Source organism: Strigops habroptila, chromosome Z (genome assembly GCF_004027225.2).
Source record: "Strigops habroptila isolate Jane chromosome Z, bStrHab1.2.pri, whole genome shotgun sequence".
NCBI lineage: Eukaryota > Metazoa > Chordata > Aves > Psittaciformes > Psittacidae > Strigops > Strigops habroptila.
The window spans coordinates 81,059,217-81,078,791 of record NC_044302.2 but is presented as its reverse complement, the minus strand read 5'-3'; the positions used below and the strand labels follow the sequence as shown (position 1 = coordinate 81,078,791).

Here is a 19,575-nt window from a genome sequence, read left to right as displayed (position 1 = left end):
TGCTGAATAAATTATCCCATTCTTGTTTAAACATGTTGCTCTAGATTACAAACGTGGCTGTAAAAATAACTGGTTGGACTGATTTAAACTGCTGATTTTAATCTCTGATTTGGCATGAGGAAATTTGCTCTAAACCTGTTAGGATTGCAGATGCACCTCTGTCCCACAGCGGCAAGGTGGATTTGTCATCTTTCAAGTGCACAGAACTCAGCGACTGACTGAAAGTCTCTTTCTTGGCCAACAGCTAAAATGCGTAACTAAAAATATCCTGGTTTCTTTCTGCCTGAATTTGAAAACAAATGGTGATAAAATGAAAATTAGGAGCAAAGTTATATGCCTATGCAATTAAAAAGTTCTTTCGTATGTAAATAGAAAGCTGCCTTAAAAGCCCCAAGTATTTTGCTCCACTCTCCTGGGCTTGGTGGAATTTGGCAGGACTAGGTGTGGGTAAGAGTTGTCAGCATGGTGAATTACATTGGTTAGCTGTCATCTAGTCAGAACATGTGGGCTGCTGGGTAAGGCTGCCCATGCAGCACACAGATATCATTAGAAGGGATGAAACTGTGTAGTTATGCACCTGCCTGAATTCATGGCCACTTTTTATCCTCCATTCCCACTGTTTTTATAAAATAAACTAAAACAAAAGTGAGGGGAGGGTGGAAGAAGGCATGTCCATTTCATAACTCAACTCTGACCACACAGAAGGACTTTATTGATATGTTTTACATACTTTTGGTTTGTCGGGTATTAGAAGCATTAACTGTGGTCCTCTGAAACCAATATACTGCCTTCAAGAACATCTCCCCTGTGCCAAAACCTCAGCATACATCTTAGACTCTAAGCACATGGCTGATACTGAAGCTCTCTTCCTTTATGGACTACTTTAACCATGCTAGCTCCTATGTTTTACATGCCAAAAATATGTACCTGAACAGTTCCAGTGGTTTAATTTATATGCCTATAACTTGACTATGTATCACAAACTTTACTTGTATTAAGCTAAGAAAAGGCTTATCCATTCACTGTGGCAGATCCTAGGCCAATGTGCACTGAAAAGCTTACAATTCTCAACTGTATGCACTAAATCCTTACCTGCATTAAAAATCAGTTAGGAAGAGAACAGAGAACTATCCTCCAATGGTGCCAAAACAGTGGTATCTTAAATACATTTGTATCTTGTACGTGTATGTTCTTCCACAGAAAAGTCACAGAACACCTCGTATTATGTCCAGCTCCACTAGAAAAAAAAGAAGAGTAGTTGTGATATTGGTGACTACACCCTAAGAGGAATAGAAGGCCCTATATGTTGACCTGACCCAACTCACAGGGAAGTCTGCTGCCTCCCTGGGGCCAGGGCAAGGGACCTCAGCAGGAAACTCACTCGTCTGGTACAGCGCTGCCACTACTATGCTTTATTGGTCTTCCAGGAGGGCAATGAGGTAATCTCTTCAAGAAGCCTGAGGGGCTCAAGAAGGACTTCAGGGCCTTAGGGCAACTGGTTCAGGGTTTGGGAGCTCAAGCAGTGTTCTTGTCCCTCCTGCCAGTCACAATCAGTGACAGTGGTAACACCAGAAAAATCTCATTAATTTCTGGCTCCGTGACTGGTGTCAGTGCCAGAATTTTGGGGGTTTGACCATGGATCAGTCCACACAGCACCAGGCCTACTGGTGGCAGATGGAGTATGCCTGTCCCAAAGGGGGAAAAGCATTCTAGCCCAGAAGCTAGCAGGGCTCAGAGAGAGGGCTTTAAACTAGGTTTGAAGGAGAAGGGGATAACGCCAGGCTCACTCGACATGAGCCACAGGGTAGTAAGCCACTGTTGAAGCCCAGATCCACAGGACAACTTAAATGCATCTGTGCCAATGCCTGCAGCATGGGCAACAAATGAGAGTAGCTGGAAGCCATTGTGCATCAGGGAAATCATGACATAATCGCCATCACAGAAACATGGTGGAATGATTTGCATGATTGGAGTGCTGCAATGGATGGCTACAGGCTCTTCAGAAGGCATAGATAGGCAAGGAGAGAGAGGTGGTGGGATTGCATTGTATGTCAGGGAGTGCATCGACTGCCTTGAACTCAATGTGAGTGAGAAGGCCGTGTGTTTGTGGATAAAGATCAGGGGGAAGGCCAACCAAGTAGGTATCCTGGTAGGAGTCTGTTATTGACCACATAAGCCAGGATGAAGTTACAGATGAAGTGTTCTTCAAACAACTGGGAGAAGTTTCATGATCCCCCCTTGTTCTCGTGGGGGACTTCAACCTACCAGATGCCTGCTGGAAGTACAACACAGCAGAGAAGAGACAATCCAGGAGGTTCTTGAAGGGTGCGGAAGAGAACTTCCACTGGTTAGTGAGCCAACTAGGGGAGATGCCTGGCTAGGTTTGCTGTTCACAGAGAAGGACTGGGGAGTGATGTGATGGTTGGAGACCATCCTGGGCAAAGTGATCACGAGATGATTGAATGTCCAATCTTTGGAGAAGTCAGGAAGAAGAGCAGCAGAACCTGCACCTTAGACTTCTGAAGGGCTGACTTTGGCTTTTTAGGACACTGGTTGGCCGAATTCCTTGGAAAACATTACTAAAGGACAAAAAAGTCCAGAAAGGCTGGACACTCTTCAGGAATGAAATCCTTAAGGCACAGGAGCAGGTGGTCCCTATGTGCCGAAAATCAACCCAGTGGGGAAGAGACCAGCCTGGCTGAAGAGGTAGATATTGCTTGAATTCAGAGAGAATCTATTACCTATAGAAGAAGGGAGCGTCACCCAAGAAAAGTACAAGGATGTTGTTAGGTTATGTAGAGAGAAAGTTAGAAAGGCGAAGGCACAGATGGAACTAAATCTGGCCACTGCCATAAAAGATAACAAAAAGTACTTTTACACATATATTAGCAATAAAAGGAGGGCCAAGGAGAACCTCCATCCTCTGCTAGGTACTAGGGGAAACCTAGTGACTGAGGATGAGTATAAGGCTGAGGTACTTAGTGCTGCCTTTGCCTCAGTCTTTAATAGTCACACCAGCGACCCTCAGGGTACTTAGTTCCCTGAGCTCTATGGCAGCAATGGGCATCTGATTGAAGTCCCCATAATCCAGGACGAAATGGTTAGTGACCTCCTGCTCCACTTAGACATACACAAGTCTGTGGGGCTGGATGGGTTACACCCAAGAGTGCTGAAGGAGCTGGCAGAGGAGCTTGCCAAGCCACTCTCCATCATCTATCAGCACTCCTGGTCTAATGGGCAGATCCCAGGGGATTGGAGTTGGCCAACGTGATGTCTCTCTACAAAAAGAGCAGGAAAAAAGACCCCAGAAAGTATAGGCCGGTCAGCCTGACCACGGGGCCAAGGAAGGTCATGGAACAGATAATCCTAAGTGAAATGATAAAGCACATGCAGGAAAATGGGGATCAGACTCAGTCAGCACATGTTCATGAAGGGCAGGTCCTGCTTGACCAACTTGATCTCCTTCTACGATAAGGTGACCCGCCTGGTTGATGAGGGAAAGGCTGTGGACATTGTTTGGACTTTGGTAAAGCATTTGACACTGTCTCCTACAGCATTCTCCTGGACAAATTGGCTGCTCATGGCCTGGATGGGTGGATTCTTCACTGGGTTGGGAATTGGCTGGATGGCAGAGCCCAAAGAGTGGTGGTAAATGGTGTCACATCTAGTTGGAAACCAGTCACTAGTGGTGTGCCTCAGGGCTCGGTGTCAGGACCAGTGTTGTTTAATGTCTTTATTGATGATCTGGGTGAGGGGATTGAGTGCACCCTCAGGAAATTTGTGGACACCAGGCTGGGTGGGAGTGTTGCTCTGCTGAAGTATAGAGAGGCTCTGCAGAGGGATCTGGACAGGCTGGATCAATGGGCTATGGCCAGTGGTGTGAGGTTCAACAAGGCAAAGTGCCGGGTCCTGCACTTGGGTCACAACAACCCCAATGCAGCGCTACAGGCTTGGGGCAGAGTGACTGGAAAGCTGCTCGGTAGAAAGGGACCTGGGGGTGCTGATTGACAGAGCTGAACAGGATCCAGCTTGGGCCCAGGCAGCCAAGGCGGCCAACGGCATCCTGGCCTGTATCACAAATAGTGTGGCAGCAGGGCCAGGTCAGTGATCATCCCCCTGTACTGGGCGCTGGTGGGGCTGCACCTTGAGTCCTGTGTTCAGTTCTGGGCCCCTCACTACAGGAGAGACACTGAGGTGCTGGAGCGGGTCCAGAGAAGGGCACGAAGCTGGTGAAGGGTCTGGAGCACAAGTGTGATGAGGAGCAGCTGAAGGTACTGGGGGTGTTTAGTCTGGAGAACAGAAGGCTTAGGGGGGACCTTATCGCTCTCTATAACTACCTGAAAGGAGGTTGTAGGGAGGTGGGGTCAGTCTCTTCTCCCCAGTTACAAGTGATAGGACAAGAAGCAATGGCCTCAAGCTGCACCAGGGGAGGTTTAGTTTGGATATTAGGAGAAATTTCTTCACAGAGAGGGTGGTCAGGCATTGGAACAGGCTGCCCAGGGCAGTGGTGGAGTCACCATCCTTGGAAGTGTTCACAAACCATGCAGATGAGGCCCTCAGTGACATGGTTTAGGGGTGGTCTTGGCCACCACTATGGGGTAGTGGTTGGACTTGATGATCTTAAAGGTCTTTTCCAACCTAGTTGAGTCTGTGATTCTATATCTGTTCATACATATATATCTCTGTATTTCCATTAAAGGTAGGATAATGATTGTAACACAAGGGTAAATGTAAGGAAAAAAAATGTAACAGTCAAGTCTATTGATGTTCCTATATCTAAGGTTTTTTCAGCTTTACAATGACAAGGGCCTTAAATTCTGGGCCCTAATGCTGCCTGAGCATACAAGGAACTTGTTGATTAAAAAACCACCCAAAACCAAACCAACAAAAAAACCCCAAAATCCCAGATGTCTTGTGTGTTGAAAAGCCTGGCCTGACTACAGATCCAAACAGTACAAAAAAAGGCAGCAAACAAATCCCTACAGTTTCAGTCTTTACAGCGTGTGCCTTGGAGTCAGCATATTTGGGACAGAAAGAAGGGCAAAGGGATGTAAGCACATGGTGTTAATTTGTTCTTCCCAATATGTATGAGTTAACCATATTTAAATTCTCATGGCTAATGCTTTCTTCTAGGTCTGTGTACAGGAGGGAAAAGAAAGAACCAGGTTTTTGCTTGGATGTCTCACTACCAGATTCTTTCTGAGCACTATAACCCAGACATGAATAACTAGAGTCCTATCCTACTGTCTCTACAGAACTCAACCCTCACTCAAGCTGAAGAAGGCTTGTCTTAGGCTCTCTGGATATCTTCAGCTGGGCTGGCTCAGACCAGCTCCCACCTCCATTGTCTCCTTAGGCTACACGGGAAAGGAAATTCTTTGATCTTTGTAAGAACAAATAAATTCTTTTCCCTTTTTTGGTACCTGCTATATCAAGCTCAAATAAAAGTCTCTGCCTTGGCAGGCAAAGCAAATCTTCTAAGCAACAGTCAATTCCCGGAACGGCCTGAAAAGATGAAAGCATTTCTCTACATCTTCTGATACACAGTATGACTACTAAATCCCACTACTGCTACTGTGGTAAGAGTGCAGTCCATTCCAGCTTAAGTGCTCTCTTTAAACTCCGAACTTTCTTACTATTTTTAACAGGAACTTAGAATCCAGTTATCAGCTAGCTGCCTCTCAAGTGAGCAATTTTATTTCAACATGAATACAGCACCCCTTTTGACAACCTGACTGGATTTTCAAATGTGTTTTTTTATTTCCCTGACTGACATAAGAATGGGGAGTGCGATTAAGCCCATAGTATACCACTTGCTGCCTTTCTGGCTCTGAAAGAGCTCTGGTAGGATAAAAATACATTCTGGAAGCACAGAAGCAGAATAGGCAGGAATAAAGAGGAAGACTCAGATTTAATTATCACATTTAACTTACACACAAGCAAGAGACGCACAGTTGCAGCTGACAGCAGTGGCTTAGTACTTGGTTCTTTCCAGTGAAAAATAATACACAGCATACCTGCAGTACCCTTCAAAATTTTTCATTTTGAAGTACCAACATTTTACTTCGTAATTAAGTAAAGCCATCATAAGAACGCAGCAGAAATAAAAGTAGTATTTTTTTTTTTCCTAGAAAAAAATTATATATCTACAGAAAACTGGAAGTACTGAAGGAAATCGTAACAAATATGTCATCATTCAAAGTAGAATTTTCACAGAAATTTGCATTTGAGATGTTGGCTAGTACCAAGAGGTTTCAAAACTTGCAAACTAAGACCCACCTATCGGCTACTGCCATTACATGGAGGATTTGCAGGTGCTGGATTGTAGAATGTGCCTGGATTCTTGCCTGGATGAGACAGATGTTCTTCATTTCCCCCAAAAGACAACAGTGAAGAGGGAGAGTAATGACATCATTATACCAGAAGAGAATTTGGAAAGATTCCTGTGTAGAAAATACTATCTGTTAGTAGGAGTAATAAGCCCCCAAGGCAACTAATTTCTATTTTGAATTGTTTGGGACAGCTTCAGACACTAAGCCAAAAGATGTCTGGATGAATAGATGCTAGGGAAAATAATCCCCAGCCCACCTCTCCCATTTCACATTCATGGTGCAACTTACACAAAACTGATATGCAAAAATTTATTCAGCAACAGTATGAAAATGAGCCCCACAAAAGCATAAAACAAAGTTTCCACATTTCCAGATAAATTCAAGGTTTTGTTTGGAAGAATTCCATGGGATACGGCCCTGATGAGAAGGAGAGTCCAAGAGAGCTGGTAGATTTTCAAGGATGGTCCATCCCCACATAAAGGAAATAAAGCAAAGATGGAAGGATGTACGCATACGTGAAAAAGCAGCTCCTGAGAAAAGTCAAACGCAAAAAGGAAGCATACCAGAGGTGGAAGCATGGAAGAACCTAGAGAAACTATTTTAGCACACACAGATAGGGCTAGGAAAGCCAAAACTCATCTGGGGTTAAATCTGGTGAGAAATATGAAAAGCAAAATTAAAACCTGCAGTATACCTATAGGTATATAAGCAGCAAAAGAAAGACAAGGGAAAATGTGATCCCACTGCTAAAGGGGGCAGGGGAATTAGACATAAAGGGCACAGAAAAGGCTGAGGTACTCAATGCTTCTTCACAACAGTCTTTAGTGGTAAGACCGGACTTCAGCAACCACAGGTCCCCAGACCACTATTGAGTCTGGAGCAAGGAAAGCGCACCCTTGATGAATAGGAACTGGACACACACATGCTGCTTGACTGGATGAACCCACAGCTGCATGATGTTATTGCAAGACCGTTCTCAGTCACCTTGGAAAAGTCACAGTACACAGGAGAGGTTTCTGGGGACTGAAAGCAAGCCAGGGTCATAGAATCATGGAATAATAGTATGGTTTGGGTTGGAAGGGACCTGAAAGATCACCTTGTTCCAACCTCCCTTGCCATAGGCAAGGACACTTTCCACTAGACCAGGTTGCTCCAAGCCCCGTCCAACCTGGCCTTAAGCACTTCCAGGAATGGGGCAGGAACAACTTCTCTGGGCAACCTGTGACAGCACTGCACCACCCTCACAGTAAAGAATTACCTCCTAATATCTAATTTAAATCTACCCTCTTTCAGTTTAGAGCCATTGCACCTTGTTCTGTCACTTTTTGCTTTTACAAAAAGTCCTTCTCCAGCTTTCTCGTAGGCCCCTTTAGGCACTCGAAGCTGCTGTAAGGTCTCCCCAGAGCCTTCTCTTCTCCAGGCTGAATAAGCCCAACTCTCTCAGCCTGTCTTCATAGGAGGTGCTCCAGCCCCTTGAGCATCTTCATGGCCTCCTCTGGATTCACTCAAGGAGGTCCATGTCCCTCTCATGTTGGGGGCCCCAGAGCTGGACACAGGACTGCAGGTGGATTCTCATGCAAACAAGGCAGAGGGGAAGAATCACCTCCTTTGACCTGCTGGTCACAATTCTCTTGATGCAGCCCAGAACACAGTTGGCTTTCTGGGCTGCAAGCACACACTGCCCGCTCATGTTGAGCTTCTCACCAACTAACACCCCCAAGTCCTTCTCCTCAGGGCTGCTCTCAACCCATTCTCTGCCCAGCCTGTACTTGCGCCTGGGATTGCCCTGGCCCAGGTGTAGGACCTTGCACTTGGCTTTGTTGAACTTCATGAGGTTGGCATCAGCCCACCTCACAAGCGTGTCAAGGTCCCTCTGGACGGCATCCCTTCCCTCCAGTGTATCAACCGAACCACACAGCTTGGTGTCGTTGGCAAACTTGCTGAGGGTGCATCAATCCCACTGTCCATGTTGCTGACAAAGATGCTGAACAGGATCAGTCCCAACACCGACCCCTGAAGGACACCACTCATCACAGGACTCCACTTGGACACTGAGCAATTAACCACAACTCTCTGAGCATGACCATCCAGCCAGTTCCTTATCCACTGAGTGCTCCATCCATCACATCAATGCCTCTCCAGTTTAGAGACAAGGATGTCATGTGGGACAGTGCCTTCCACAAGTTCAGGTAGACGACATCAGTCACTCTTCCTTTACCCACCAACTCTGTCACCCTGCCATAGAAGGCTACCAAATTTGTCAGGCATGATTTGCCCCTAGTGAAGCCATGTTAGCTGTCACCAATTATCCCCTTATTTTCTATGTGCCTTAGCATATTTTCCAGGAGGATCTGCACCATGATCTTGCCGGGCACAGAGGTGAGACTGACTGCTCTGTAGCTCCCCAGGTCTTCCTCTTTTCCCCTTTTTAAAAATGGGGGCTATGTTTCCCCTCTTCTAGTCAGCACGAACTCCACTGAACCACCACAGCTACTGAACCATGACAGATAATGGCTTGGCAACTACATCTGCCTATTCTCTCAGGACCCACAGACACATTTCCTTAGGTCCCATGAATTTGTGCACCTTCAGGTTCCCTAGATGATTTCAAACCTGACCTCCTACAGCAGGCAGTTCTTTTTTTCTCCCAGTTCCTTCCTTTGCATTCTGCGACTTGGGCAGTGCGACTGGAGCTCTTGCTAGCAAAAGTCACCTAAGTCTTCAAGAAGGAAGATCCATAAAATACAGGTCAGTGAACCTCACTTCCATCCTTGAGAAGGTGATGGAGTAAATAATTCTGGAAACCACTTCCAGACACATAAAGGACAAAGACTGTAGCAGTCAGCTTAAATTTATGAAGGGAACATCATGACTTACCAATCTGACAGACTTCTAAATACAGTGTCTAGCTTGGTGGATGAGTGAAGAACAGTGAATGATATCTACCTTTGTCTCAGAAAGGTTCCTGACAGTCTCTCACAACACCCTTACAGATAAGCTGACAAAGAATAGGTAAGTGGACAGTAAGATTGAAAAATGGTGAAGGGTCAGGCCTAGAGGCTTTGCAATCAGCAACACAAAGTCCAGTCATCAGTGGTGTACCCCAGGGGGCAATACTGGATCCAGTCATGTTTAATATCTTCATTAATGACCTTGATGATAAAACAGGATGTGCCTTCAACAAGTTTGACACAGATGATATGATACAAGGTGATACAAGACTGGGCAGAGTGCTTGATACACCACGTGGTTGTGCTGCCACCGTTTAGAGGTACCTCAACAGACTGGACAAATATGCAAACAGGAACCTCATGATGTTCAATGTATGAAGATGTCAAGTCCTGCATCCAGGAAGCAAAAAGGCCATGGACCAGGAGAGGCCGGCGACCAACCTGCTGGAAAGCAGCTCTGTAGAAAATAATGCAGCACTCCTGCTTGATACTAAAGGGGCAGCAATGTGCCCTTGCAGCAAAGGCGGCCAACAGCAACCTGGGTTGCATTAGGAAGAATGATGGCAGCAGGGTGACGGAGGTGATCCTTCCTACCAGAAGAGGCTGAAAGAGCTGGGACTGTTCTGCCTGGAGAAGAAAAGGCTGAGGAGGATCTTACCAATGTGAAGAAATACCTGATGGAGCCAGGGAAAGGGACAGCAAAGAAGAGGAAGTCAGACTCTTCTCAGTGGTATCCAAGAATGGGGAAGACACAGTGGTTGCAAACCACAATACAGAAAACTCCATTTAAATCTAAGAACAAACTTTTAGTCTAATAATGCTCAAACATTGGAACAGGTTTGTAGGTTGTAGAGATACTCACAGCCCGACTGGGCACAAACCTGAGCAACCTGCTTTACATGACTGTGTTTTAAGCAGGGAGGTTGGGTTAGATTATCTCCAGTAGTCTCCTGTAATCTCCATAATTGTTGTACTTAAAGCACAGGAAGAGAAACTAATTTGAGAAAATGCCATTCAAAGAAAAAAAAAAAAAAAAACAACCAATCACCAAAAAGAAAAAAAAAAAAACACCCCAACAAAACCCACCACCAAAACAAACCCAAACCCAGGAGAATTAATACAACATTCTTATTTATGGGTTTAATTTTATATCACCTTTTTTAATAAATTTAATTTTTCTACCTCTCCCATTTTATATGCCATTCCTGGTCCAGCACAGAGCTGGTTATGTGGTGGGGTTTTGTTTAAGATCAACACCACTTATAGTGATATTACGGATAACTGAAAACTGATTAGAAAAAAAAATAAAATTCTTTGATAATTAGCTTTCTAATTTACTGAACACATTTTTAGAAATTCAAATACCAAATACATGCTCTGTAGTTTGCATATACAAATCATATGCACAATTGTAACATGAAAAAGGGTCATCCTTGCCAAGACAAAAGTCAAAATGTGTTGTATTTCTCAAAATTTATTCCCCAGTTTTAGAGGGAACAGCCACCATCGCTTAACGCAAACTATAATTGGGGGGGGTGGGGAGTGGGGGGAAAAAAGAAAATTCTTTTCTCTACTCCTGTAAAGTGACAGTGTCAGGCTGGTTCTTAACTCCAGCCGAAACTTCTGGAAGTCTTCCACCCTGCAGCTATCCACTTAATAGTGGGTGTCTCCCAGCAAAAATGCACTACATACAAAGCTTGTTTAATTACGACATTCCCTCGATATGCCCGCTCCTTACTTTGTATCAGTTTTACAGTGCTAAACTCTAGATTGACATATCTTGTATTGATATTAAAATACAGAAGCACAGTGAATAAAATACATACTAATCATAGCAATAATACGCACTATACAAAGATTAAATTATCTTTCATTTATTTGTACAATATTTTTTCCTTGTGTATGAATTTGTGGTCTTAATATCTGCCCTGCTTTGGAAGGAAGTTCTTATCTATACAGCTGCATCTACATCTGCTGGGAACCTCTAACTCAGCTCTCGGCTTGGTGACTACACTATGTCTGAAGCACAAACTAGCGACTGAGAAAATAACCCCACAAAGCTTCTCCTTTCAAAACAGACCAGGCACTTGGACCACAAATTTAAACAGTTTTGAACAACTACGTTTGATATTTCTAACTTGAAGTGTGATTCACCCTCTGCCTTGTACTGTACCTCAAGCCTGTGTTTGTGCATGAAATCTTCATCCTGGCTAGGGAAGTGTGAGAAATTCATACATGGAAGTCTGATCTTAAAACCTGCTAACAGGAGCAACAAAAACTCTAAACTAGTTACTATTCTTAACTTTCTGGAACAGATTCAAATACTAGCTGATGGGATCACCATGTAAATACTTGAATAGACAATCTCAGCTATACCTCTTTCTGAACCGAATACTACATTTGTGCAGAAATTTAGGCTAAACTGAAAATGCAAAAGAACAGACACAAAATCGCGTTGGCTCCCATAGCCAACATCCACTGAAAATGAATGTTGGTCTGCTTCATCTTGAGACTGACAAAAATAAGACAGAAGTATCCCTGAGCTAGTCCTATTTCAGGCAAAATCGTTTGTATCATGCCACTTGGAAATGAAGGGATTATCTCCTTATATATTAGTGGCCCCAGAAACAGTGCAAGATTTACTGTTGCCAAGGGATTTTATTTTTCTTTCATCAGATATTCAACACTGAATAAAGAATACCAATGTGTAAGGGTTAAGTATAAAAGTCAGTAAGGATGAAAAACCAATCCTTTAGATCTAACTTTAACAGTGAAGGAAAAAAAAAACAAACCACAGAACAGTGGAAACTTATTTCTGAAATAACTTGCCCTCACAGAACTGTGCTTCCCGTACTTAATTAGATGAGAAAAAGGATGAGCTGTTCCTTTCTTTTGCCCTTCAGGTTCGTGTCTGCAGGGTCCTGATTCTAGTGCTCAGTAGCACAGCTCACTGACCTGGCTGCTAACCTGAGAGCCTTTCTTCAATGAGAGGATCTGCTTTGCCTTCTCAGCTTGAGAAGAGACTAAATTCCAAATAACATTACTTCTGTTTTTAATGCAGTGTGACTACAGAAACATAAAATAGGAAGTTCCCAATGCCTTTGTCATTTTGGGTATCTCCATAGCTTTGGTGTTAAAAAATGGTCTAGATGAGGCCCCCAGAGATATGCTTTAGTGGTGGTCTTGGCAGTCCTGGGGTAATGGTTGGACTTGATGATCTTAAAGGTCTCCAACCTTGTTGATTCTATGATTATATAAACTGTACCAAAAATCCAGTCGTAATATACCACACAATACCCAATTCTGTAAATGAAGTCTGTGAATGCAGTGCCTGAATGTCAACTGCATATCAGCACGTAATTGAAATTCAGCCTTCATCACTGCTGCTCCATGCGTCTTCATATGCTGGATTTAAATGCTGTTGAGGCAGAGACTAAAGAAAACAAAAATTTACTCAGGGGTTTGCTTAATTAGAAATACTAAAATCAAATAAGGGCAATGCTTAAGACATTTCTTAAATTACTATATGAAGACAAACTATTGTGTCTCTTATGGGTACTGGGGTTTTTTTTAACTACTCATTTAGCATTCTACTGATTAGAGACAGGATGAATGACGAAAAGAAATAATACTCTATTTAAGTCCAATTTCTACAAAAGAATATCTGGACTAGAACTTTTACGAGTGTCTGGTATAAAATACAGCAGATGGATATTACTGTGTTTGTTTTATATCACTGGTTTTAAGTCACTATTTTGTTGGCCCAGTATAACTGAGCACTGCTGTCTCAAGAAGCAGCCCTGGCCTCTACCCACATCAACAACCATTTCACATCTCAGCCCTCCAGGGTAAAGCTAAAGTGTTTGTGCAGCTAGGTAATGCACCGGATCACAGTGACATGGGGTAGAATTTTTCTCGTTTACTTCTATCCTGGGTTGCTGGTCATATGGACACTCAAATGGCTGCCCTAGCACATGAGAGGGAGCAGGAACTAGTGGCCTTGGACAGCACAACTGCTTCTTTTCAGAGGCAGCGCTCATCTAGACATTTGCAAAGAGCAGCTGTAGCTTAACAGATTTCAAAACAATGGCACATTTTACATACCTTCATCATATCAAATTTAAAGGGGCAGTTCTAATCAGAGCTGGGTAAATAATCTCATTGCTGTTTGATTTTGGTTTTCATACCAAGAAAAAACAATTCACACTCATCAAAATTCTCAGTTATAGCTAAAATGTTCTTTTCAGGTCAACGGAACACATTTTGGGTATGGGGTATCTAACCTTTGAATGCTATTTTTTTCTTCTTTGCTTAAGTGTAGGATAGTTTTGAAACAGGTTATCTTCAAAGCAAAACAAGCATTCAAAAAATGTTATCCTTATTTCCGCATCCAAAATGGAACATTTCAGAAATTTTGAAAAGTAGAATTTTTTTATGCTATGAACCAAAACATTCACATAGCTTGTTTTTTTAACATTCAGTTCCTTAAAATCTAGAACTTTTCTTCTTCTAGCTGCTCACTGAAATTTTTATGGCCCAGCTCTAATACTAAGCAAGAAAAAGCACTGTTTTGGAAACCAGTGTTACAGATTATCTTCCTAGTAACAACCTGAATGTCTTGCCTCAGACACTAAAATAAGCTTGCTTAGAATCTTCTTTATTATATTTCTGCAACAAAAATATTTCTGTATGAGATGTAGCACCCCTAATCTTACTGTTTACTATACAGTATGTTCTTAAACAATTTAAAACACAGTTTTTGGAACCTCTCCAATTCCAAAATAGCATAAACTATGGAAAACCATGTGGAAATTAAGGAAGCTAAGTAGACATTGAAAGACTGATAGCCAAATGACACGTACTACTTTTAAGTAAGTGAAAAGCTAGAAGTTCGCTAAAGATTTTACAGACTCTGAAAGAAAATGTCCCCTGGAAACCTCACAACAATCAAAAATTGCACAGAAATAATGGACAATTCTCCTCAATTAGGAATTATTACAGATTTTGATGGTGAAACACAATTCCTATTTAACTTCCACACCACCTCCCCAAGTATAACAGCTGTGAAAAATATAGTTCAAACTCACAAATTCGTTACCTTTTCAGAAACATCATCAGGAATTGGCTCTCGAAGAGCTGGTATCCATGCAAGGATATTGCAATCTCTGCTACCACTATAAAGTTCCTTTAAGAAAGTAAGCAAAAATTACTTATACATGAATTTATTGAACAGTGACACAGATATAATGCTGGAAATAAAGGTGTCTGAAATATTTATTTTAAAGATAAACATACAATTTCTAATTTGTACTGTAACCTTGACAAACAGTATTTTAAAAAATATGCCACGATATAATTTTTCCCAGATTGCTCACCAAAACAGCACTACCCACATTTAAATGAACTTTATTGCTTAAATTCACTTTTATTCTTTGCTCTGTCATGTTTCCTGAGAAGACATTTCAAGTTAGGAAGCTTAAGAGATGATTTATGTTCAACAGAGAAGGAAAAAAAAAGGGGGAGGGGAGAGATTTCTTATTATAATTCTAAAATATGAATCAACTCAAAAGCATCTAGTAATACATGTTAAGATTATGTATGTATGGAACAAAGAAACATTGAGTAAAGGTATTTTCAGTATGCCTAGGGAAGAAAAAGAACAAATAAAGAACAATTTGAAGCCTGTATCCTGTTGAGAAGGCAGAGATCAGAAAGACCAATTTATTATTTTTAATATAAATAACTATTATGGTAGTGACTAACAACTGAGATCCCACTGTGCAAGGCACCCCGCAAACACATGGAAGCAAACAAACAGTCTCTACACCAAACAGCTAACAGTCAAATATAGCTTAGTTTTCTTCATTCTTTATTTAATGAAACACAGACTTCTCGGTCACTTCAAACTGAGGAGATTTTGCTAATGAGAAATACTTCACCAACTTTGCAGTAAATTTTGCACTAATAATGCTTCTGTTTCCAAAGTGCTACTTAAATGAATGTGCATGAAGATATTCTCATATGCCTTCAATCTTAAATCATACTGCTTCATGTTATATGCAATGTCTGACAACACTTGAGTATTTCCAAAATTTAAACTGTCCAAGTGAAACATAAAAGTATTTTTTTTCGTATCCAGGCTGACAGAATGAAAGCCTTACTTTAAGCATGTTGGCTTTTACACTTAAACTAACAACTCTGTGCATATGTGCACATTACTAATAGATTGATTCAACGTAAGTTCGATAAATTATTTCAGTTCTGTCTTTGCAGAAAGTTGATTTATTATGTACATTTAATTCTAGAACTGCATGAATTGTACCAAAAACTCTAAGGACTTTGATATCTGAAATCTTGACTGTTATCTGCATTATAATTGTTCTAGAGGAGAAACCAACATGTAAAGAACTATTACATTGCTGTTCCCATGAGATCTTGGGCCCCATTCCTACTGGGATAGTCATTCTGTCTTTCATATTTTTACCTCTTTTGTCTCGTGTATCTCTTTCTGTCCTTGTGTTTTCTCTATGCCATCTTCTGCAGTTCTGGCATCATCAACATAAGGACATGGAGCTGTTGGAACAAGTCCAGAGGAGGGCCACGAGGATGATAAGAGGGCTGGAGCACCTCCCTTATGAAGACAGGCTGAGAAAGTTGGGGCTGTTCAGCCTGGAGAAGAGAAGGCTGCGTGGAGACCTCACAGCAGCCTTCCAGTATCTGAAGGGGGCCTACAAGGATGCTGGAGAGGGACCCTTCATCAGGGACTGTAGTGATAGAACAAGGGGTAACAGGTTCAAACTTAAACAGGGGAAGTTCAGGTTAGATATAAGGAAGTTCTTTACAGTGAGGGTGGTGAGGCACTGGAACAGCTTGCCCAAAGAACTGGTAAATGCCCCATCCCTGGCAGTGTTGAATACCAGGCTGGACAGAGCCTTGGGCAACATGGTCTAGTGTGAGGCATCCCTGCCCATGGCATGGGGGTTGGAACTGGATGATCTTAAGGTCCTTTCCAACCCTAACCATTCTATGATTCTATGAATTACTCTGACAGTGCGGGAATTTACTGCCTAATTCCTAAAAACACTCATTTACGTAGGTAATCTTATTCAAAAGAGCTGACATACTCACTTTGGTTAAACTGGTCCCATGCATGAATTTGTTTGTACATAAAACACATACAAGATTAGTGTTTATAGTTTTGTGAGAGAAATATCCAACCTGTCTTGCTACAGACATGTCAAAGTTACACCAACACACAGGTCAACAATAGAATTACCTATAAATCCCACTTCATCTTGTCAGTAGTAGTCTACTCAAGCCTCCCATCTTTGAAAAGATACTGAGTATCATTACAACTTCAAAACCTCTTCCCACACCAAAATCTCTCCTTGTAAGCAATGTCATAGTGACATCAGCATACTTCCATATAGTCTTTATTACCACTTGTCTCACTTTCTGATCCCGGCATTGCAAGATCTTAATATCCACTGCATTGAGTAATACTTACAACTAATGATTACAGCCCAAAATGGTGACTCATTCCTAAAGTCAGTCAAAAGAGCCAGTATGTATATGATGCAGTACAGGACATATACAGACATTGTACTACATGTTTATGGTACAATATACGGAAATATTATGCTTTAAGAGTCCAAGGAAAGATTGCAAATGAAACCTAAGTTAACCTGCAGTTATCTTTACTTATTAGCCTACCACTCGATTTGCCAAACACCTTTGCATATGTCATTGGTATGTCTTGAACAATAGAATTACCTATAAATTTAAAGCAAAATCATTTCCTGATGCATACCTAATCTTATGACATGTTATTCGTGCCTGGTGCTTTACGCCATTTCTTGTCTGTTTATTTAAATTATTTTAAGCAGCTAATATAGTACAATGGTATCTAGCATATTAGATCCAACAGTAAACATCATGTAAAAGATTGCACAATGAAGGTTTCCTCTTCCACACCACCCTTGAAATTACCGACCTCCTATTAAGTTAATGGCTCTTATTAAAGGGCCAAATTCTGCAGTTCTTATTACTCAAGCAGACTAACATCTTATTAACTTTACAGAGATATTTACGTAAGAACAATTTAGGCCAACAACAACATATCGGTTTTTATGGCTCTATTCCCAGGATCTCAAAAAGGCACATTAACCAAATCTCACACCACTCTGTGGAGATAGCACCACACAGTACCTCAGACACAAACCTGCTAATTAATTTGGACCTAAGAACTAATATCATTGCACTGCAAATAGGTAGTTGCTTGAATATCAGTGATCATATTTGATTATACGGTTCTGAGCAAACAGAAGACGCTTCTCACCTCAAATATGTAACTGGTGGAAAGATGAAGTTCCTTTTAGAGCCTATTCTAGTTATGAGGTGAAACTAAGGTAGTGATTAAAACACAATTAATGAACACAAAGAACATAAAGGACTGGCAGCAACCAATCAGAAGTTTTGAACATACAAAAATATAGTAAGAAAATCTAAGGACCAGATGTGAGGGTGGGCAGGACAAAAATCACTCAGCAGGGTTAAAGACAGCAGAAAATGTTTAGAAGACTACCAATACAAGAAAACTCTTAACAAAAGAGACTGACTACTAGATGGAAATGATAGAATCTATAACGAAAAGTTGTAGACCTTGTTTCCTATGAAGATAGTGTACTAATTTCAAATGTGCTAATAAATAAGAAAGCGTTAGAAACCATCTACTACACACATCACCACTAGATGCATAACTTATATCACAGAAACTTAGAAGAGTTGCCCAAGCAGAAGTTTTCTTAGACAAGATAATTATGTTTTAACATGTTTCGAAATGCTGCAAAGCTAGAGGTAAGCCAATATGCCATTCAGGGGCAAAAAATAAAGTGGAATGATACAGATACAAATGAACTAACCAACATTTCTTTAATCCTAAACAAGACAATGGAACAGGTGATTGAACAATTCAGTTATCGCAGAGTTAAGATATAGGAGTACAAACAAGATCATTCAACATGGTTTGCAACAAAGCAGGTTTTGTTAAGCAAAACTGATTTTATTTACAACTAGTACCTGAAAATAGAGATGCACAGCTGTGAATAACTTTCAAACATATTAATATTGCTTGCAAGAGTAAAATAAAACAGGTTACCATAAATTTTACAAATTACTACATTCTCAGAAAAGGAATATTAACTGGGAAATCACAGTTTCTGTTGGAATTATATGAAGACTAATGGATGTACTTACTTGTCTCTAGACAGAATGAGCTAACTAGAAGTACAGGTGTTGAACACAGTCAAAAGAACACTACCACTACCTATGGTGTTGGTACACTGGCTGTAGTAATGTTATTGCATCAGAGTTTAAGACAACTTAATACAGCTTGATAGAACTAAAAGCAGAGTAAAGAAAAAAAAAAAAAAAGGAAAGAAAATCCACTTGCACTTCTAGAATATAGAACTGAACTCTGGAATAGGGTGATTCTTAAAGAGAATCAGGAATCAAACAGATACATGAATCAAGCGTTTGTCAGTATAAACCTATAGTCATAGCAGCTGATGAAGTTCTTGTGTGCATGCTCACAAAAGTGATCCTTTCCTAAGGACCTTAAAACTCAAAACAGAGACACTATAAAGAACATTTGCATTTCCAGGGCCAGAAAACATTACTTACAGCGAGATTTAATGAGCCTCACCTCTTCAGCTTATCAAAAAGAACACCGAAGATGACTTAATACAAACACACTAGCACTGTCATTGGGAAACTGTTCTTAGAAACACAAAGGGCTTTTTAAACTAGGCAAGAACAGTGCAGAAGAGATATGCTTTAGCTATAATTTGAATATTCCACCTTTCAGTGGATCTAGTATCTCACTGCCTATTCATGCCAGGCTGCCTTCCAGGGCTAGCAAGGCTTATTAGCTTGGGTTCTATTGGTCCAACTGTAAGGAGCGGGAAACTGTTCTCTGCTTAATTTAAGCAGCTCATCATGTTCCTAATGCTTCATCCAAACTGCTCATAGATTTACTGGCTGGTATAACTACAGGCATTTGAGCAAGATCACCTTCGCAAAGTACTTGAGAGGTTCTCAGTACTGATAGCAAAGCTAGTACACTTCACCTAAATTCTTTCTAACTATGGTAAGTGTTGGGTATCTCAGAGGAAGACAAATGCCTCCTCTTCAGTCTTACAGAAAACACACAAAAGCCTTAATACATACCACTTATTCATGAGAGTATAAGCTTAAAAAAATCATATAGGTATATTGAAGAGTTACCTATGTGA

At 41.3% G+C, this 19,575-nt stretch overlaps 2 protein-coding genes across 5 annotated transcripts in view; both read right to left on the bottom strand.

Annotated features, from left to right (window-relative positions):
* ELOVL7 (ELOVL fatty acid elongase 7) overlaps positions 1 to 7,791 on the bottom strand; it is a 57,493-nt gene extending 49,702 nt beyond the window's left edge. The window contains exons 1-2 of the mRNA XM_030470892.1: positions 6,280 to 7,791; positions 1,093 to 1,237 (exon numbers count right to left, since the gene is read on the bottom strand). The gene's annotated coding sequence lies outside the window, so the exon portion shown is untranslated. The remainder of the gene's footprint in view (positions 1 to 1,092; positions 1,238 to 6,279) is intronic.
* Positions 1 to 19,575, bottom strand: part of ERCC8 (ERCC excision repair 8, CSA ubiquitin ligase complex subunit) — an 89,440-nt gene that overhangs the window by 48,230 nt on the left and 21,635 nt on the right. For 3 of the 4 annotated variants that reach the window (XM_030470889.1, XM_030470890.1, XM_030470891.1), the window contains 2 exons: positions 14,382 to 14,468; positions 5,893 to 12,716 (listed from right to left, as the gene is read on the bottom strand). The exons of the other annotated variant lie outside the window; for it this stretch is intronic. In XM_030470889.1, coding sequence (XP_030326749.1) covers positions 12,651 to 12,716; positions 14,382 to 14,468 — 153 coding nt within the window. In that variant the 3' untranslated portion in view covers positions 5,893 to 12,650. Of the gene's footprint in view, positions 1 to 5,892; positions 12,717 to 14,381; positions 14,469 to 19,575 lie in introns of those variants that run through there. 4 annotated transcript variants of the gene reach the window in all.